This window comes from Protopterus annectens, chromosome 2.part0 (assembly GCF_019279795.1).
Source record: "Protopterus annectens isolate FY-2018-M chromosome 2.part0, PAN1.0, whole genome shotgun sequence".
Classification (NCBI taxonomy): domain Eukaryota; kingdom Metazoa; phylum Chordata; order Ceratodontiformes; family Protopteridae; genus Protopterus; species Protopterus annectens.
In genome coordinates this window covers 1,538,901,196-1,538,923,749 of record NC_056728.1, presented here as the reverse complement: position 1 = coordinate 1,538,923,749, position 22,554 = coordinate 1,538,901,196, and the positions used below count along the sequence as shown (strand labels likewise).

Here is a 22,554-nt window from a genome sequence, read left to right as displayed (position 1 = left end):
CAAAGGCAGTTATCATCTCTTTTGACAAATTTACATAAGCAGCATCACAGTATTGAAATGGTAAACTTTAAATGTTTGTTGATTATACTACTTTAAATTTTAAGGTGACTTAAATGTAGTATCAAAGATATCTGTTACATTTAGAGAAAGTCAGAAATGTATATATTTTTGTAATTCTTGTAAAGTAGTAATACATTCACCAGAGTGTGCGGGTAGGGGACTGTTAATTCATCTTAGACTGCAAAAAAAGGTGCCTTAAACAAAGGCCTGCTATTTAGCTACTTTTGGTTACAGCTGTACGACTCCTTAGTATCCCATAATATAAGCTCTGAAACACACACAAATGAGGGCCATTGAAGAAATAAAAGAAGCAGTCCTATTACAGAAGGTATATAACATTACAGTAACTGACACTAATCCCACTGTATGTCAATGACCTGGGAATACACCACTACTTCCTTATGTCTAACATGACTCGTATAAAGCAAACCTGAAAAGGATTATGGGAAAGAGAAATGCTTAAAGAAAAACAAGATCACATTGATATTTCAAGCCCCATTTGAAGCCATTTTGCAGAAAACTTAATTCTATAAGAACTAGGCAGAGTGGTTTTGAGGTGTTAAAATAGTCCAAAAACAAAGTAATAGTTAAAAATATAATTAGTTCTAAGGTGAAGTTTTCATTTAAAGGCAGATAATGTCTTTTAAACTTGGCATACTTCTTTGAACAAGTCACTTATGCATTGGAAGCAGGCATATCAGTTCACACTGTTTACCTTAACCTGGCCAAGTCCTTTGATACACTCACACTTGGTCATTATCTACAAGTTAACCAAACTAAATGTAACCCCCCTGTGTTACTTGCTGGATAGCAAAATGGGTTGAATCCAATATAATAATATAGTGGGCACGCTCATATCAAAAAGTGTTATCACTAGTGGTGTCCTTTTGTGGGATTGGTCCTTAAATCACTTCTGTGTGCTATTTACTTATCCGATGGCAAGGGCCTGTGACTGACCAAGTTTGCAGATGACTGCAAACTCATAACTGTCGTACTGACTTCTGTATTCTCTAGGAGGGCCTAGCATGCACAAACAAATGCTGTCTGGTGCATGGCCTTAACCTGAATGCCAAGAAATGTAGGATTTTGTCCTTTGACAGACATGGACATCTATGCACCTACCATACAAACAGTACATTTTTGAAAATGTATACAGTTTTTAGGGACTTATTGAAAATGAACTATCATTTGATCAAGATGTATCTACTGTCATTTAGGCTTTTATTTAGCCAGACTAATTACCAGGGGTATATCTTGTAGGTCAACATTATCTATCTTTACTCTTTCTTCGTCAGACTCGTATTCAATTATAATACAAATGTTGGTGTGTACTTTCTTAAACGTGACTCCACTGGAAAGACCACAGAGTTTTCACACTAAAAGAATCAAGAGAGTATCTCCCTTGTGCTACACATTCCATGTTGAGGCACTTTTTCTCTCTTCTCTGTTTCCTGCACACTCTTGAGAGGTGACCTTTACTTTACTTGCAGAGCCTCAAATGATCCAGTCCTATGCAACCACCTACACATCCACAAAATAAACATCACCCTAAACACCCAGGCAAAGGAACAAAACTTTCTTTGCAGCATAGTTAGGACCTGCGTATGACATAAATCTCTCTTGCAAAGAATCCCTCTTTTGTGGAATAATCTTCTCTTGACTGTAGAGCAGAATAGCTCCCTGACCCTCTTGAAGCAACATGGCTGAATGAATGGGTAAACTCACCCTGGTGTGGCCCCCAAACCTTCATTAAAAGGTGACAAATTTTATGCAACAGTTATTCATATTGTAGGGTACTCGAAATTGAATCTAGAGGCTAGGCCACAAATAATGTACCTGATCAACAATCCAGGACAGGTTTGGGGTTGGCATAATAGTTAAGGTGTTTACAGACAGTTAAAACAGAGTTTATTCTTACCCTTTGAAGTATGGCTAATCTTAAAAAGGTCTCATGTGGTTGTTAGCCCAGTAATTACTTGTTAACACATTATTCTGTTTCATGTGTGTTTTCTTCTTTGCAGGTAATTGCATATAAATGAAGAATCTAAAAGGCATTATGCGCTTTTTTATGTAGTGCTACACTTTCCACTTGCACTTCCCTCTAACCCTATTGCTTTTTTATGTACTAAAAATTAAATCAAACTTTTAACTGTTAGATCCAGATTACAGTCACCTACAAGTAAATACACATTAGGAGAGTTTATTTGTTTAAATTGTATATGTTCATTATGTTTAGGTAAATAAAACATTATTTATTTTATTTACACTTGTCTGGCCTAGTGGCATTAAGCTGGTCTGCAGCTTCTTTTCAGGGATGGCATTCATACGGACTAGAGGACATTTGGCCAGGTCACTGGGGAGCTTCTACTATTTTTTTGTGTGCTGTCATTTTTGGCACCAAGACAGCAGGGAAGAGAGTGGAACATATATGTGTTAGAGGATGGGTTCATGTGGATCTCTTACATTTATGGTTATGAAAACCTCCAATTCAGGATAGTGTTGTTGGTATTACTAAGCCTGTGGTAATTACAGAATTGGTGACAGGTGGTCTTGCTGATCTGGGTAATTTAATAGACAAGACCAAACTGGGGTAAGTGATGGATCACTCTTGTCCCTCATTGACTGAAGATTTCCTTGGTTGGGAGAAAGGAAATTCACCCCAGAGATCACGTCAGTTGCCCTGCTAGACAGTGGTCCAGGGAAGTAAATAGTGTGGGAAGAAATAGCCAGGGAATTGTTATGGCTAGGCTTGTATAGGCCCTAGGGCTGATAGCCTAGTACCAACCTATGAAGTTCACCCGGAGGCTGATAGATAAATCCAGCAGAGAATGCTTCACTGGAAGAATCATTGAGTGGTAGTAGAAAGTAATTTGAATGTGTGTGACAGCTGAGAAAGACACTGGAGTTGTCTGTGTTCCTATGCAGCAGTGGTGAGAGCAGATGTACATATGATTTATTATAAAATCCATCAGAACAAATTGGGGTTAATCAATCCAATGGAGTATATTATGCACAAAAAAGTTAGGGTGACCCTGAGTAAAAGATGTAAGGGTAGTGATACATTTGGGAAACTGACATTTTTATGAGGTTGTATTTAAGATTTGTGCTTTAGCAGAAAAAATGTATTTTGTTATATGACAAAAAGAAAAATTACTTTCCTGTGGAATGTATATGCTGTTTCAGACAAGAATTTTCAGACTTAAACATTGGCTGTGCAGGTCTGCTGTGCAGAAATGACTGCAGGAGATCTTCAGGGTTATTTTTCTTAGAATTGTCATGGATTATATGATGTGAGCCCTCTTCTTGAAGAAGGACATTTATTGGGCCATGAAGGTGTGGGACTAAAGTTTTGCATTTACCCAGTGCAGATGCCATACAAGGCCATAGAGGTACTATTCACTATTTGGGGAGAGCCTGGTTAACATTTTTGTGGGTCTTTTGAACACTTGGTTGGAAATTATCTAAGAGTGTTATTCACAACGGGGTGGGGGGGATAACATTTTAAAATAAAGTGTAAGAAATGTAATGCTGTGCACCATTTATGGGTAAATTGTGACCGTTTAACACCTACTGTTTGATTTTTTGTGTATGTGTTAAAATTACAAACGCAGGATGATGTAGTCACAGAAGAGGTCAAAACAGAGAAAAATACTAGTATTAGGAGATGCATTAGTGCAGAAGATTAAGTTAAATTGCCATTACTTAAAACTGTGATATTCTTAATGCTGACGGAAAAGAGGGGTGATAATGAACAATCACATGAAGGAAAGAGTAATTCAGTATGAAACCGGGTAAAACACTGTAAGAATATCTTATGGGGGCCGTAAACTAAATACCAGTACAAATGAGGAAAAGAGTAGGATCAGAGTACTAGACTTTGTTAATGAAATAAATTACATCAGTTACTCGTATGTTGTGCAAGAGAGTAAAAGTTGATGTGGTTTATTCATTGGATTTTCTTTTTGACTGAATTTCAGCACTTATTCTTTTAAAAATGATGGTGAAGGATGTTAGATGGACATTTGGATATGAGCAATGCCCTGGAATTGCATAATTGATTTAAAAAAAAAAGTGAAAATTGTGGAAATGATGATGGAGAAAAGATTTTTGTTGGTGAATTTTACTGCTTAGGAGTAGTGTATTACCTTACACTGTATGCTTCCACAAATCCAATGGAGGGACAGCAACCTTTTAAAACTTTAAAAACATTTTGCAGTAATTAAATGCATATTTATTATGTTGAGCAAAAAGGGAAAGCATTCATTGGATGTCAAAGGGCGGCCGCAGTGGTGCAGCAGTTAGCATTGCCGCCTTACAACAAGAGGTTCTCCGGTTCGATCCTTGGCTGGGGTGCCTCCTGTGCGGAGTCTGCACGTCCTCCCTGTGGTCGCGTGGGTTTCCTCTGGATGCTCCGGTTTCCTCCCACATCCCAAAGACATGCTGTAGGTGGATTGGACACTAAATTGGCCCTAGGCGTGAGTGCATGTGCCTTCTGTGGAGGGTTGGGCGCTGGGCTGGCAACTCGACACCATAAAACTCCACTGCCAATCATGAGCAGACAGATGATCCACTGTGGTGACCCCTAACCGGGAAAAGCCGAAAGAAGAAGATTCACTGGATGTCAAACTAGTGAAAGAGAACAGTCACAAAGGAAGAGACCTTGATAAATGTTGTGGAGAACAGTAGCATGCCTAAACTTCCTGAATATGTGTATTTGATTGCTGTAAGCTTATCGGTGCTGGACTTGCATGTCATTTGTCATTGCTTTGCATTTGTATTGATTGTATTGATTGCTGTCTTGATTGAATTAAAATATTTTGTTTGCCAGTTTTCTTTGGGTTCTGATATAGTTGGTTATGGGTTCATTTATTTATTACCTCAGTTTTTTGTTTGACTTGCTGGTGTACTGATAAGTTGTACCATCAAAAATATGTTAATATGTACATCTGTGTACACACACATGTGCGCTGTGAAATACAGATACATATGTGTATGTATTATATATGCAGATGTGTACGTTATATGTTTTTAATGTTTTATAATTATATATTATACATGTGTGTATTTTTACATGTATTCTACACACCACAGGAGAGGAATGGAATAATATGGTAGGTTGTTTTAAATGTTTCATGTGTACCAACAGTGGGGAATTCAGTTATTAAAAGCATATTAAAATATGCATACTGTGAAATTTACAGGGAGTTAGATTGTGCTTGAAATTGCCTTTTAAAATACTTAGCCACTGTAAAAAATGTAGACTTTTTTTTTTTAGAAAAAATGTAAGAATGAAGGTAAGAATTTTTGTTTAAAATGGACTGCTTGTTATTTGAATAGCCAAATCCAAATTCAACATACTTTCCTGCGAGACCCAAGTCTGTCCTTCACAATCCTTTCTTTCTCTTTTGCATTTCCACACTTATACCTGTCACAAATTAGTTGGATATCTTGTGGACTGATCTGTGTATGCCACCCAAACTAAATTACTTGTATCATTGTGCAAACTATTTGCATTCTATCTCCATGTGTGGCAAATGTAGCTGTCCATGCATCTAACACTTTCTCTCTCTATCCTTAACGTCAGATCCACCCAGTTCTGATCGCTAACCTCAGCTACCATTTTATAAACTTTAAACCCCAAGTACTCCTCCTCCTGTGTTTTCAGGGAGTGCAAAACATTTGTCTGTTTAGGACTTTTGGGAGTGGTACTGAAGCCCCGATTTACTACCAAACTACAGAACATCTCCAATATCTTTAGCAGTTGCACAGTAACATCCTAAAACAGCATCATGCAATCATCTGCAAACAGATAAATACCAGTCCTTTTACTATTACTATTCTGCCTCACCCAACTTTCCCTTACTCTCTGCACCAGGCACTCCGTGATTTTTAAAAGTAATCCTGGTGGTAAAAGCCGCCCCTTACTAGTTCCTTTTTCTAATATTATTTCTTCTCAAAGCCCACTGTTTATATATAGATGTTACTTTGGGGCCCAAGTCTTTCATTGTCTTCAACCACCTACCATGATCAGTGACCTCTATAAAGGTAATGATCAGCGGAAGTAGCTGCAGTATGATGTCTGTTCATTTTTTAATTTCGTATTCCACAGATGGAAAGCAAGTCCTCTTTTGGGATTTTGAGACAACAGCGGCTTTATGATCATTTTTTTTGTCCTGCTCTTTGTGCCTTAGCTTTCATAAGTTTGTTCTTCGGGTGGTTGTAGGCCTCTCATTTTATGTCGGCAGAGATAATTTGTGGTTAGGATTTTCAGTCCTCCTAGTATCTTTGATTTCCTGTGAGTAAGGTTTTCACTTGTTAGTTAATTTTGTTTTTTAATCACTTCATTGTTCTGAAATGGCATTTCTTTTGCTGGCAACTAGAACAAACATGACTTTTGTGGTTACCTTTTCTTTGTATGATTTTTGTGGTTACCTTTTCTTTATATGATTTTTGTGGTTACCTTTTCTTTATATGATTTTTGTGCTTACCTTTCTTTATATGATTCTTCTGGTTACTTTTTCTTTATATTAACTATCCTCCAACCTGCAGCTTGGGTATAACTGAGAATTCGGGTACAGGATTAGCTGATAGTCATGCTTTCATCTAAATGTTTGTACTAGGCTACCATTCCTGCTTTGAGTTTCTCCTAACCATTTATCTTCATGGAGGTGTCAGACTATTGACAAGATAAGGGCAATCTCGTATAGTTCCCATGCAGTGCATGTTTGCTCACAGAAATGGGATTGTTAAATGTTTGTGTAATTTTTTTGTGTGTGTGCATGTGTAATGTGGATGCACAAGTATATGTTATATCACATGTATGTATGGATCTATTTTGAAATAACAAATTACCAAAATCTCGAACTACAGAATCTCGAGACCACAGTGTCGAAACGTAACGAAAAGTTATGTTTGTACAATGCATTGCTATTTCTTTGGTGTTTAATGTCACTGAAATGTTCTGATATCCTATATTTTATTGGTCTTGAAGTCTGACCTGTATAGAAGGCAGAACATTTACAAACTGCAAGGTTTATAACCCAGTCTGAATTACAGACCAGTAAAATATAAGATGTCAGAACATTTCAGTGACATTAACACCAAAGAAATACCAATGCATTGTACAGACATACTTTGTCACATAGAAATGCATCATTTTATTTTATTATAATTGATCGGATCCTAGGCACTAAATCCAATAAATCAGGCTGGCATGAATTATTAAATACAAAAGAGAAGAAATGGATAATTAAATTAGGAGGGCTATTTGCACCTGGTTTAAATGAACATCTTTAATTGGTCACACACAGTGTATTTAAAGGATGAGCTGATTGTACATCATTACACTGATGAAGGCTATGTAGGATACTAGCCGAAACCGGTCTGTTTAGCTTATTCCTGTTTAATACAGTTCTTATGTATATGTGTTTATAATAATAATAAATACATAATAGTTGCTGCCACAGTATGCTGGTCATTTTTGGGATTTGCCTTTGGAATTTTGTGACCTTGCAGATGCCATACCTGCAGAGAAACATTGGGACTAAACATACAGAGCCAACTGATATTGCCAGCATCCTAGCAGATAGATTCAGTGCCAACTTTACCCCCCCTCTCACCCCCTAAAGGGCTCATCTCTGTACCGGAAGAATGCAAAGTTCATGTAATCACGGCTGCACAGGTAAAAACTTCACTCTTCAAAGCCAAGATCACAGCATCCATGGGACCTGACAACATCCCAGGCTACCTTCTACATGAGCTACAGAATGAACTGGCACCCCACCTAAGTACCATGTTCAGTCATAGCCTCGCCTCAGGCTATGTGCCCATTGAATGGTGCACCATGACAGTTATCCCACTCCACAAAGGGGGAGCCATGACAGACCCCGGGAACTACTGCCCCATTAGTCTGACGAGCCTGGTCTGCAAGGCCATGGAACGTATCATCATGGAACTACTAAATTAAGACATTGGCAATCTCCAAACTCTGGACCCCACATAGTTCTGGTTTGAAAAAGGCAGATCATGTCTCCTAAACCTGATAGACTTCTTTGAAGCAGTCACCAAAGCCATAGATAAGGGTAAGGTGGTTCACACAGCCTATATAGATCTTGCCAAGGCATTCAACACCATCCCCCACTCTGGAATTATAGATAAACTCACTATACTAGGTATAAATCCCTATGTCACAAGACGGGATGTCAACTGGCTTACTGACAGAACCCACAGTGTGAAAGTAGCAGACTCCAAATCTGACTTCATACCAGTGGCAAGTGGAGTACCACAGGGTTCAGTCCTGGGTCCTCTCCTGTTTGGCATCTACTTCTCTGAAGTACAGGCTAACACAGAAGGTCTTTGGCTAACTAAGTTCGCAGATGACTGCAAACTAGGAGCCATAACCGAAACTCCTAACTATGTGGACATCCTACAAAAGAGCCTTACTGAGACAGATGCCTGGTATCAAAGCCATGGCCTCAAGCTCAATGCCAAAAAGTGCATTGTCATCCCCTTTGGTAAAAACTCTGTAGCCATGAACTACCACATAGGCGGTAGTCTACTTAACACCGAAAGTGTGATGAGACCTTGGGACACAGGTGGACAGCAGTCTCTCCTTTGATAATCACATCACAGTGGTCAGGAAATTCTTCTACGTGGCACACCTCATCACAAAAGGTTTCTCATCCAGAAAAAAAGAGGTCATTGTTCCCCTCTACTCATCACTCATTAGACCCATTATAGAGTACAACACCGCTTTTGGTATGTACCTTACAAGACATCTACAACAACTAGAAAGGCCGCAGAAATACCTCACAAAGAGGATTACTGGCCTCAAACAGATGCCCTACGCAGACCGTCTCAAAAAACTCCAGTTTTACTCCTTCACATATCGTCTACTCAGAGGCGATCTCTGCCTAACATACAAAGCTATGTCAACCCCAGAGCTGTTGGACGTGCTCCACTTAAAGAAATCCCAGTCCCTCCGAGCTACATGCTCTAGGGACCTAAACCTTGTCACCACAATAAACAGAACATGCTGGAGGGATAGATTCCTGTCCCAGAGACTTCCCATACTCTGGAACAGACTACCTATCTATCTATGTCAAACAGAGCTCCTCTTTAGCCCTCTTCAGGAAAAATATTGATGATTGGATGGGAAATAGGAAATTCACCCCGGGAATCCCATCTGTGGCTCTGCTTAACAGGGGCACAGGAAAATAATTTTCTTGGGTGGCGAAAGCCAGGGTACCTTTTTGGCTAGGCTTATATAGGCCCTAGGGCTAATAGCCTACTACCTACCTATGAACCTATTATTTGTCTCCACATGCTTGTGTGAGCCTCTACATGGCTACAGTCTATTTACTACAGCTGTTTCACAGAGCAGGAGTTTTATGTTTATCACATAAAGCTGTTTCTGTTTCCTGAAGTTAGAAAATGCAGCTGTATAATTCACAGATCCTAACAGTATATTTGAGGCAGTCATTTGTGCTGTAGGGATCCCTCCTATCCATTCCTGTCTCTCCCCCTCTCTCTCTCTCTCAGTTCTGGTTTGGATGTGTGATGTTGGTGATGATGCAGTTACGTTGGTCTGCTTTGCAGGCATTTTTTGTCCTCTTCTGGAGTTTCAGTAGTTGTGGGGATTGCTTTTTCCTGTAGATGTAATGCTCAATTACCACATACTTAGTACACTGGCTTGAATACGTTCCTATGTCTTCCTCAGTATTTACTTTCCTGTCTTGTAGGTTTCTCATCATGTGATCGTAGCAACCTTGCAGGTATTAGGAGATTAGCTGAGAGATCACAGACCAGTGAAGGTATGCGTCTGATCAGAGAGGAGTGGGACTGCTAGTTAAAAATGGTGTAGCATCATACTTCACAAGGTTTTGAAAGTCAGGATGTCAGATGTTACTGCACATGTGACTTCTCAGATCTGCTACTAGGGTGAGTACTTCACACATTGTCCTATGCCTTTCAGAATGCACATTTGAGTTGCTACATGAGCTGCCTTTATAGGGAGCAAAATACTGATAAGGACAGTTGTCTTTCTTACTGCAAGGATTACTTATAACATCTCATCTTAGGGATGATGCACTCCAGTAGTATTTACCACTCTATATACTAATTTACAGTCTCTGTTAGCATCCACTTTAGCCGATTTGTTTTTTAAAATGCACAGAATGACCCATTCTCCCTAACCCTGACATGAACCTAGCACCTTTTTGTACTTTCCCCACTGCTAATGTTACTCAAGCAGTCTGCTCTGTAAGCATCAAAGAATGATGTTTTACACTGCGGGTCCCTGTTTTACAAAAGTAAATTTACTTGTGCGTATAACATGGAGTTACCTTTTGCTCACAACGCTGGTAGTTCACAGTGATTCTGTGTTAGCCAACTGGTAGATGTGTCACGGTACTTTTCTACACATATGTTTGTGTAGTCTATGGAATGCAGTGAAGATGAGCATTATTATGCTAACATTCCCTCCACCTTCTGTGGACTGTTTGTTGTCTGTGTCTAAGCCCCATTTCCAGTAGTTTGTCTGACAAACTCACACAACCTTCTCTCCCAGATGTGTTTGCAGTCGCATATTAACTGAAGAACACGTTTAACAAAATCCTGACAGCATCTAAACACTAATGAGAGGCTAACAGATGTGAGATCTTTTTTTTTTTCAAACTGCTTGTCCGCTGCATACTAGTAGTTCAAAATGCCATACAGAAACCCAGAGTCCCAACAAATTGTTATATACAGCAGATGTCCACTGAGTTCTTGCTGTACTCAACTGTGTGGTTGGAAGCAAGCCAGAAAACAAAGATATAAATCTGGTGAGAAAGCAAGCCTTTTTCCTCAAACAGGGCATTAGAAAACCTATTAGGTGGGTGGCAACAACACTATGTGAAAAGAAGATCAGACTGTCTCTGAAAGCATGTGATTGGGAGTAGAAGAACATGTATAATATTCTCTGTATAGCTTTTCTGCTTTAGGATGTTCTTCATTCCACATGTCCTGATGTTCTTTTGCTACACGGTTTTCCATATATAACCATATGCATTCAGTACAACAGAAACAAAAGTGACATTCACATGCATTGTCTGTCAGCAATCCAGCTCATTGGGAAGAGACTTCAAGGGAGGTTGGTGTAGGGGGAAAATGATCCTACTAGGCCTACACCAACAGAGGACTAGTTAAATTAGCGTACACACACACACACACACACACACACACACACACACACACACACACACACACACACACACACACTATGGCAGTTTAGTGCGAAACATTAAGGCTATGAGTTACGAATGAGCTTCAGCTTATAGTCTTATGTTTAGTTCCTTCTGTCTTTGAATACTGTGTCTTTTCTGAGCAAGTCAGTTACCAGGAAATGTTTCTGGGACACTTCTAAAAATGCTACTTGTGTGTAGAAGTACACCTGAATAAATAAATAAAAGTCTGTTAATTTACTGAAGTTGAGATGTGACTCTCATAGATATTTACGTAGATTTAGAATGTTAGTTGTGGGTGGAGATTTATATAACTGATAGCTGGTATGTGAGGATCCAAGCCAAATGCTTGCAACAGATAAGCTAGATCCACTAGCAATGAGCAGCATGAGCAAAGTAGAAAATCCATTTTATCTTAGTTACTTATTGTTGACTGTTCTACCCAATTATCTTATCCCGACCCACCTTATTCATATATTCACACTAACCTCTGTTTTAGGTCCTTCAAGTATTCTACTCTGCTATATATTTTTTTCAAACCTAAAGTTTCTTGGGTATCTGTACCTAACCCTATTGCTGTTCATTGCTTGATTGTATTCACTTTGTTTTTCTTCCATCCCATGTTGCTGTTGCACACATTGATGAATTACTGATTTCCCCTTGTTAATTGGTTTTTCACTGTATGGTGATTCTTCTTGTCGTTTTTTTATTACAAACTAGCTCTTCTGTGTTTTGAACACCGCTTTCCTTTTTAAATTAATCAAGAGTTGGTTCAGTACTGTTGGCTGCATGGCACAGAGCGATGAAGTTCTGACTGTGACCCAGAGGACCTGGAATAAGTAGGAACCCAGAAGCTGGTGTATATAATTTAGAAAGATGGTAGTGGGTGGCAATGCTGGTTTCTCACCATGGAGAAGGGAAAGGAAAGTGCCCCAACCCACTCCAGTGGTGTTACCCACTGGAGAGCGAGAGGTGCACAGCATGTAGTGTATGGACTGTGAATTGGTACTGCTTTGTCAAGCTGCATCTGTATGGTAGCTTTCTTGCAGGTTTATTCAGAAGTGAGCACACTATGAGGGGAAGGCACAGCCCACCCTGTCATTTGCAAGCATACATGTTGGCTGCCAGAGGAAGGGCTTGGATCCAAACAGGAAAATTCCTGATAGCAGCCTGGATCGTCACCTTCAATTTGCTCTCATCCCATAAGATGACTGATGTTTGGCAGGCAAAAGGGGAAAAAAGGTTACAAAATTGCATACTCTGTGATGCACAGATTTCATCATAAGTGTTAAGTTGATGAGTTGGGCATGAAATGATTTGAAATGTAATTCAAGCACATTTGCTAAAGTGTCATTACACAAATATATTTCCATTGAGACAAACCTGAAACCTCTTATTGCTTTCTCAGGTCCCTGGCGTTGTTGCTGCGTGCAGAGCATATACTTGATATATTCATCAGTATCTTAAGATGGAATTTAGAATTGCATCTACTTGGGATAGTTTCCCAGTTGCACATGAGCCTGTTGTTGTCACTCTTAAACCAAGTGAAGGTGGACTACGGATGCAGGTGGATGCTCCATTTTTTGATGATCCTTCAGCCCCACCTGGTGAACCAGGGAAGCCATTCGATGGTTTATGGGAGTTTGAAGGTACAGTAGATATATTGTGTTTTATTTATTTTTTTTATTTTTGCAGCTGAGTTCATACAATTATTTTCTTCTCTGTTTGTCAGCTTTGTTTATGGTGGTATGTTAAATGACACATTTAGATATTAAATTTCCTATTCACAATTTCTGTTTGTGTTATTTTTGTGTATAGCTGTTTAATTCACGATCGTGAGAATTTTTTAATGATCTTAATACCCTTCCTCAGAGTTCCCTATGACCATCAAGATCTTGTTCTCAACTACATACTCCTGTCCCCCACCCAGCGTCCAAGGACACTGAATATGAAAAGTACAGTTTTGAATTGTAGGCCATCATCTTATTTTTGAATTGTAGGCCATCATTTTATTGGAAAGTCAGGAAATTTTCTTTGTTGGTAAATCAACTTCCCTTGGAAGCTTAATGTGCACATTTCTGAAGAGATGGCTCAGTCTGTGTACTGCCTGTTTTTACATTTGTCCTTAAGCAGTTGTCAGCAAATAAGCAGATTGAGCCTCTCCCTTTCCTCAGGATGGACAAGTTAGCATTCTGTGTTAGTGGTTCATCAGATAGCGCACTCCCCTTTGGTTGCTTGAAGATCAGAAGACTGTGGTTTCTGTTCCCACATCATTTACCTGGATTAATTTTCAGTACTGAAACTACAGTGTAGCATAAGGGGATGCTGCATTCCTGAGTTCACCATCCTTCAGATGAGATGTTAAACCGAGGTTCCATCTACTTGAGTTGGTGGTAGTTTAGGTGACTATAAAAGATACCACAGCATTCACTTAAAGAACAGGGACCCTTTATTAAAATTTTATATCGTATAAAAAAAAATTAAATCAATTATTTACACTAATTTTTGCGTTCATTCTTAAAAATATTTACGGGTTATCAACACAAAAGATCTAAATAATTCTGTTTCTCTCATTCTTTTTTTCTGTTATATTTACCCACTGTCCCTCTCGCCCTTTCTTCCACAACCATCTTCTTATTTCGGCTAATACACCATCGTTTTCCATTTTTTTGTTATGTAGGAAATTCTCATAATTTTAACTACAGCACCCATATTGACAGTTTACTGTCATTTGTTTTGAATTTGACTGAAAATCCACTTGGCTGAATCACAAATCATACAAAATATTCAACATAAGAAACATAAAATAGTATTTTTGCAGGACCCCTCCCCCATGTGGTGGGCTTTGCCTCTCCTGCAAAAACACTATTTTATGTTGTATTTTCTTATATGTTGAATGTTGTTGTATAATTTATGATTCAGTGAAATGGGTTTCAGTCAAGTGGTTGTTCAAAAGTCAGATGCGTTTTCAGTCAAATGTTTTCAAACATTTGACTTTTCAGTCAAGTAATGTTCAATCAGATGATTATAAACCATCACAAACAGTACTTTATCCCATTTATCCATATCATATTTCTTTTACTTTGTCATAGCTGACATACAGTACCATCTATATTCATTTTTAAACTTTTTCCCCAAAGTCTTTATTTATTCTTTTTGCAAACCAAAAAACAATGGTATGTTTTTTTCTTTAGTATAGTCATCACTTTTTTCTTTCCTGTTCCGCAAAAAAAATCCTCTACTTCATAAGCCTTTTCAAACTTTTCTCTTCTTGTATTGGCTTTCCTTACATTAGTACACCAAAACAAGTTTCTAAAGTCATGTTTTACCATTCATTTCTTTTCCCATCACCCTCACTTGCTTTTAACTTCCATCTCCTGTAATTAATTTTTTTCTTGCGTCTTGTCCTTTTCCGTATTTATTTTCTTCCCATACATTTTTATATTTTTATTGCATCATTTTACCTGTCATTTATTTTATCTATCCTATTATCCAAAATAAATACATAGATGCTAAATTAAATTCGGCCCATCAACTTTTTTTAATTATAACCTCAAAGATTTCTTACAAAAATAATACAAGGCATAACAAACCTGCCTTATGCAGAGCACCTTAAAGCCCTTTCCCTCTCCTCAGTCTCCTATATATTGCTGAGGGGTGATCTATGCCTGGCTTACAAAGCATCATCAAACCCTACCCTTATGAATCCCTTACTTACTTGTAAGTCAGAGTACCAAAAATACCAGGTCCAGGGACCTGAATTTTGTCTGCGACTTAAACAGAGCATGCTGGAGAGATGGATGCTTGTCCCAGAGACTGCCCCTCCTATGGAACAGGCTTCCCATCCATGTGAAGCTGAGTTTGCCTATTACCCAGTTAAAGTGCAGCATAGACCAGTGGATGGGGAATAGCAAATTTATACTGGTCTTAGCACTGATGTCCTTTATGGACAGAGATGGCTTATAAATGTCTAGCTCCTAATGTCCTATTTGGATATAGGGCATCATTATTCTTTCGGGAAAACCTGACTAGACTTAGAAAGCACCCCCCCCCCCCCCGGGTCATTAGCCTAGTAACAATCTATGAATCTATAAATTATCCTTCTCACTGGGTTCTGCCCTGAGCCCCAACTAATGATAAAAAAAACCTCTAATAACACTTTTTTTCCCATTTAAGTGGAAATGCATATATTCCCCTAAACATGCTATTTTTCATGAAAAAAAGAAGTATTCAATGAAATGAAAAAAATTCTTCCAACAAGCTAACAATTCTCCCATTGACGTAATACATTTTCATACTCTCCAAACGTCATCCCAAAATCTTTACTTCTTTTTATTGTGAAATATGTTCTATTTATTTATCTCACCAAATCCCTTATACTTAATTTTGTTTAACTGAAGACCAGCTCTTTAACAGCTTTTTGATCTTTATTACAACCTCACTTATCCATCCAATTTTTTTGTTAATAGAACTAAATTTTATGCATATATCATGTGTATTGGTAATGTAGCATTTCCTTCTATCTCCCAACTTGTTTCCCTCATTTCATACATACATATCTGTACTACTGCATTCATCATTAACACAAATACTCATTGGGCACCCTTGTTTTACTCCTCTTTTTATACTTATTTTCCCCATTCATTTGTCATCACTTGTGCTTATGTGTTTCATAACATTTCTTTATTAGATTAATACTTTCCTCCATACCATAAGTTCATAGGTGTGCACTAGGCTAATGGCCCTGGAGCCTTTACAAGCCTAGCCCCAAAATATTGCCCAGTCACCGTACCACCCAATGTTTGTTCACAGTGCCCCTATCCACTAGGGCAACTGGTATGATCCCTGGAGTGAACTTTCTGTTACCCATCCACTCGTCACAATTTCTCTTGAAGAGGGCCAGCTAGGTGATCTGCTTGACATGAATGGGAAGCTTATTCCAGAGTATGGGCAGTCTTTGGGAGATGAACCTGTCCCTCCAGCATGTTCTGTTAATTGTGGTAATGAGGTTGTGATCTCTGGAATGTGTGGCATGGGGGGATTGGGATTTCTTTAACTGTAACATTTCAAGTAGGGCTGGATCGGATATGGCTTTGTACGTCAAGCAGAGATCACCTCTAAATAGACAATAAGACTGAGAACAGCTGAAGTTTCTTGAGTTTGTCCATGTAGGACATGTGTTTAAAGCCTAGGATTCTTTTTGTGAGGTACATTTGCGGCCTTTCTAGCTGTTGTAGGTGTCTGGTCGGGTACATGCCAAACGGGGCATTATATTCAATGATTGGTTACATAGCCAAACTGGAAGCAAAGCTCTCTCCATCCAAGATTGTGCTAGACAGTCAAGAGGAGAAGGTTAACACCTACACTACACCTCAAGCAACACATAGCCCTTCTAAACCCACACCACCAACACCCACACATAGCAACAATAAATCCACATATGCGGAGACCCTTAACTGTAACCTTCCCAAGCAACAAGGACCTCCAAAGTTGAAATGCCAACAAACACCAATCACAACCAAAGTGTTACATAGCGCACAACACCAGTGTGCCACCCAGCAACAGCCCCTAAGGCAAGACAACGTACCTAACACTTTAGTCATAGGTGACTCTATAGTCAGGCACACTAATGGCCCACTCACCAGGCTGAACAAGGAGAATATTTAAGTCAGCTGCCTGTCGGGTGCCAGGATCCGCCACATAACACATGCACTCAAGTTACTCCACAACAAGTACAAATATGACTCTGTCATTGTCCATGTTGGAGTGAATGACTTGAGATGTACCTCCCTGGACTACATGAAAAGAGACATGGAAGAGCTCTCAGATCATGTGGCCCAGGCAGGTATGACCCCAGCCCTGAGTAGCATCCTGCCTTCGCCCAGAATGATACCACAATATAAGGACAAAATGATTGACTTCAACAATTGGCTAAGCTTCTGGTGTCATTCAAAGGGGATCCAGTATCTGTCTGCCTGGGACGACATGATCAACAGACCACGATTCTTTGCCAGAGATGGTTTGCATCTGTCACTCCTGGGATTCAGGTTACTGGCTGAGGTTCTTGCACCCCTATAGTGCCTTTTTAGGCAAAGTTCAAAGGACAAAACCACCACCGTAACGGGTACAAGTATGCAAATTCTGAAGGTAATGCTACTCAATGTTAGAAGTCTAAATCTCAAAATGCACACTCTCGGGGCACTCTTAAAAATGACCATCGATATCTGTGCAGTAACTGAGACCTGGTTAAAGGCTGCAGAGAGCACCCCTGCAATACCAAGCTACAACTCTTACCACACTTTCCGGTCACCAAACCAAGACCGAAACACTAAAGGTGGAGAAGTGTCCATATTCACACCACCAGGCTAGTTGCCCAACACAATGCATCTGAAATTCTCCAGGTGCAACTAGCACTAGATAAGACTGCTATCCAAATTGTAGCTTGCTACAGATCCCCCACCATGCCCCAAGATTCTCACTACACCTTTCTAAACATACTGGAAAATATTAAGATACAGCCAAACACCCTAATATTAGGTGATTTCATTTACCCTGCCATTAACTGGGAAAAGTACTCGTGTACCAACACCTTTGCCCAACGCTTCTTGGAATTCATAAATTCCAACGCCCTGGATCAACTAATCCATAGTCCCACCAGGGGCTCCAATATCCAAGACTTGGTCATTACCAACATGGGAAATCAATACTCCACACCTATGGTCACCCCCTCGTTGGTCAGGTCTGACCATAAGCTATTCACCCTTAACATCCACATCCCTCCCCAGTAAGGAAACCTCCATAAAAATCTTCTCCAAGGCCAACTTCATGCTACTCAAGTCAGAAGTGACAAACTTCATGACACCCATGCAGACAGGAACTGAAAGTTCGACTGCTGAATCCTACACTAAGGCACTGTACAAAAGCATCCACTCATGCATGAATCGTGCCATCCCAAATGGAACCAAGATGCTCTCCTCCACAAAAAGGAAGCCAATCTGGTGGTCCCCTGCCATAAACAAACTTTACAACAAAAGGAAGAAACTGTTGCAGAAAAGAGGAAAATCCCAGGATGCAAAAAACTCCCTTACCAGCCTCAGTAAGAAGCTGAGATCCCTCATAAAATCCTCCAAAGCTAGTTATGAAAATAAAATTGCCCAAAGATTCCAAAGACAGCCACAAGGCGTTCTATAACTATGTCAAGAATCTAAATGGCAATGCTCAGATCTGCTCTGAGCTACCAACAGAAAAGCATTAAATGTACTGATCCCAAGGATATTGCCAGTATCTTGGCAGATCAATTCAGTGCCAACTTTGCTCCCCTCTCACCCCCTAAACGGCCCATCTCATTACCGGAAGATTGCCAAATTCCTGTAATAACGGCCACACAGGTAAAAGATACACTCTCCAAAGCTAAGAATACAGCATCCATGGGACCAGATGACATCCCGGGCTGTGCATTACATGAACTATAAAATGAACTGGCACCTCACCTAAGTGTCATGTTTAATCATAGCTTCACCTCAGACTTCATGCCCACTGAGTGGCGAACAGCTACAGTTATCCCACTCCACAAGGAGGGATCCACCTTGGATCCCGGGAACTACCGTCCCATCAGTCTGACTAACGTGATCTGCAAGGCCATGGAACGTATTATCATGGAACTTATAAACAAAGACATTGGCAACCTTCAAACACTGGACCCCACCCAGTTTGGGTTCATGAAGGGCCGATCTAGGCTCCTGAACCTGATTTACATCTTCGAATCAGTCTCCAGAGCTGTGAATGAGGGTAAGGCGGTCCACACAGCATATCTGGACCTTGCCAAGGCCTTTGACACCATCCCCCACTCTGGAATCATAGATAGATTTACTAAGCTGGGCATTAATCCCTACGTCACTCGATGGGTTACCAACTAGCTTACTGACAGAACCCACACTGTAAAAGTAGCCGACTCCAAATCCAGCTACAGACAAGTGACAAGTGGAGTACCTCAGGGTTCAGTCCTGGGACCGCTCTTGTTTGGCATCTACTTCTCTGAAGTATAGGACAACACTAAGGGACTCTGGCTAACAAAGTTCACAGATGACTGCAAACTGGGAGCCATTATTGAATCCCCAAATGATGTGGCTACTTTACAAAAGGGCCTTACAGAAACAGATGCTTGGTGCCAGAGCCATAGGCTCAAGCTCAATGCCAAGTAATGTATAGTTATCCCCTTTGGGGAAAAAACATGTACCCGTGAATTAATAAACACAACAGGATGTTAGAGTGGCAAAGCACAACAAGTAAAAACAAAAATACCACTCTGGAGCCGATGTTCTACAACCCACTACGACAGTTTATTAATAGGACAATCCAAATGGCATAAAAAACAATCCAATACCTGTAGGTCAAGCGCTTTCATAATCAAAACTTCATCAGGACAGTTAAACATCAATTGCAAACAAGCTTTTATACAAAGTTCATTCAATTAATCAATAATTAATGCTTATTTGAAAATAAAGTGACAGTGCTTAAATAACAATGTAAAGTGTTTAAGTATAGGTTCAAACCCCTTTTTAGTTTGAGAAAACAAATAAAAAAAACGCTGAAATATAAAAAGAGGTGAAAAAGCAGAATCAGAAGGTAAAAAATTAAACTTTCAAAGTTTTAATGCCTTGAACTTTAGTTCAGGTTTAATGCTGATATGTTCATTAATACCAGGGGGTTCAGTAGCATTTAGTTTAAGTTGCCACCTATCTTCTGTCCTAAACAACTTGTTAGTCCAGTCACCACCTCTAAAATTCTTACCAACTACTTCTAGAATACCAAATTTAAAAGAATGTGATTCATGTAAATATGTTTAAAAAGTGCACTTTTTTCATCCTTTTTAAAAATACTGTAATAACAGTGTTCATTGATCCTTCTACTCAATCTTCGCTCTGTCTTGTCCACATAAAAATGTCCACAATCTATACATATAGCCAGGTAAACCACACCTGTTGTTGTGCAGGAACCTGCAGCAAAAATAACCTCTATATTGTTCATGTGAATATTGTAGATATATTTTTGATACCCCTAAGATTCATCTAGGGCCCTACAATATAGAGGTTATTTTTCTTGCACAACAACAGGTGTGGTTTACCTGGCTATATGTATAGATTGTGGACATTTTTATGTGGGCAAGACAGAGAGAAGATTGAGTAGAAGGATCTATGAACACTGTTACAGCATTTTTAAAAAGGATGAAAAAATGCACTTTTTAAACATATTTACATGAATCCTACACATTATTTTAAGTCTGGCATTTTGGAAGTAGTTGGTAAGAATTTTAGAGGTGGTGACTGGACTAACAAGTTGTTTAGGACAGAAGTTAGGTGGCAACTTAAACTAAATGCTACTGAACTCCCTGGTATTAATGAACATATCAGCATTAAACCTGAACTAAAGTTCAGGGTATTAAAACTTTGAAAGTTTAATTTTTAACTTCTGATTCTGCTTTTTCACCTCTTTTTATATTTCAGTGTTTTTTTTATTTACTTGTTTTCTCAAACTAAAAAAGGGGGGGGGTTGAACCTATACTTAAACACTTTACATTGTTATTTAAGCACTGTCACTTTATTTTCAAATAAGCATTAATTATTGATTAATTGAATGAACTTTGTATAAAAGCTTGTTTGCAATTGATGTTTAACTGTTCTGATGAAGTTTTGATTACGAAAGCGCTTGACCTACACGTATTGGATTGTTTTTTATGCCATTTGGATTGTCCATGTACCCGTGAATTACCACATAGGTGGCAGTACACTAAACACCGAAAGTGTGATAAGAGACTTAGGGACACAGGTGGACAGTGGTCTCACCTTCAATAACCACATCATCACAACAGTCAGGAATATGTGGCACACCTCATCACTAAGGGCTTTTCATCCAGGAAAAAGGAGGTCATTCTCCCAATGTACTCATCCCTCATTAGACCCATTATAGAATACAATGCCTCGTTTGGTATGTACCTCTCAAGACATCTGCAACAACTGGAAAGGCCACAGAAATACCTCACTAAAGGAATCACAGGCCTAAAGCAGATGCCCTATGCTGATTGCCTTAAAAAACTCCAGCTATACTCTGTCGCATATCGTCTACTCAGAGGCGATCTCTGCTTAACATACAAGGCTATGTCAAACCCAGAGCTGTTGGACATGCTACATTTAAAGAAATCCCAATCCCTCAGAGCCACACGCTCCAGGGATCTAAACCTTGTCATCACAATAAACAAAACATGCTTGAGGGATAGGTTCTTGACCCAGAGACTCCCCAGACTCTGGAATAGCCTGCCCATACATATCAAGCAGAGCGTCTCTTTGGCCCTCTTCAAAAGGAACATTGACGATTGGATGGAAGAAAGGAAATTCACCCCGGGAATCACATCAGTCGCCCTGCTAGACAGGGGTCCAGGGAAGTAAATAGTGTGGGAAGAAATAGCCAGTGAATTGTTATGGCTAAGTTTGTATAGGCCCTAGGGCCGATAGGCTAGTACCAACCTATGAACCTATGGTCTAATGAGGGATGAGTAGAGAGGTATGAGGACCTCTTTCTTCCTGGATGTGAAAACTTTGGTTATAAGATGTGCCACGTAGAAGGACCTTCTGACTACAGTGGCAATGTGGTGGTCGACAGTGGGTGGCTGTCTACTTGGGTGCCCAGATCTCTTATGGCCCCTTCAGCGTTCAGTGGGCTGCCATCAACGTGGTAATTCATGGGAACTGAGTTTTTTCCAAAGGGGATAATGCATTTTTTGGCATTAAGCTTCAGGCCATGGTTCTGACACCAGTCATTGGTCTCTGAGAGGCCCTTTTGTAGGATGTCTGCATCACTTGGGGAGTTAATAATGACTCCTAGCTTGCAGTCATCAGAGAACTTGGTTAGCCAAAGTCCTTCTATGTTAGCCTGGACTTCTGAGAAGTAGATGCAAAACAGGAGAAGGCCCAGGACCAAGCCCTGTGGAAATCCACTCGTGATTGGTGACTGGTCAACAGTCTGACTTGGCTCACAGATGGGACCCACAGAGTGAAAGTTGTGGATTCCAATTTGCAACCCACCTAGTGATGTAAGGATTAATGCCTAGTTTGGTGAGTTTATCAATGATACCGGAGTGGGGAATGGTATCAAAAGGCCTTGACCAGGTCGAGGTAGGCTGTATACACTGCCTTACCCTCATCCACAGCCTTGGTGACTGCCTCAAAGAAGTCTGTTCAGCAGGCAGGATCTCCCCTTGACAAAGCCGAACTGTGTG

At 39.7% G+C, this 22,554-nt stretch overlaps 1 protein-coding gene across 2 annotated transcripts in view; it reads left to right on the top strand.

Annotated features, from left to right (window-relative positions):
- Positions 1-22,554, top strand: part of CCHR2.PART0H4orf33 (chromosome chr2.part0 C4orf33 homolog) — a 313,948-nt gene that overhangs the window by 48,397 nt on the left and 242,997 nt on the right. For both annotated transcript variants that reach the window (XM_044061669.1, XM_044061670.1), the window contains exon 2: positions 12,691-12,931. In XM_044061669.1, coding sequence (XP_043917604.1) covers positions 12,751-12,931 — 181 coding nt within the window. In that variant the 5' untranslated portion in view covers positions 12,691-12,750. The remainder of the gene's footprint in view (positions 1-12,690; positions 12,932-22,554) is intronic.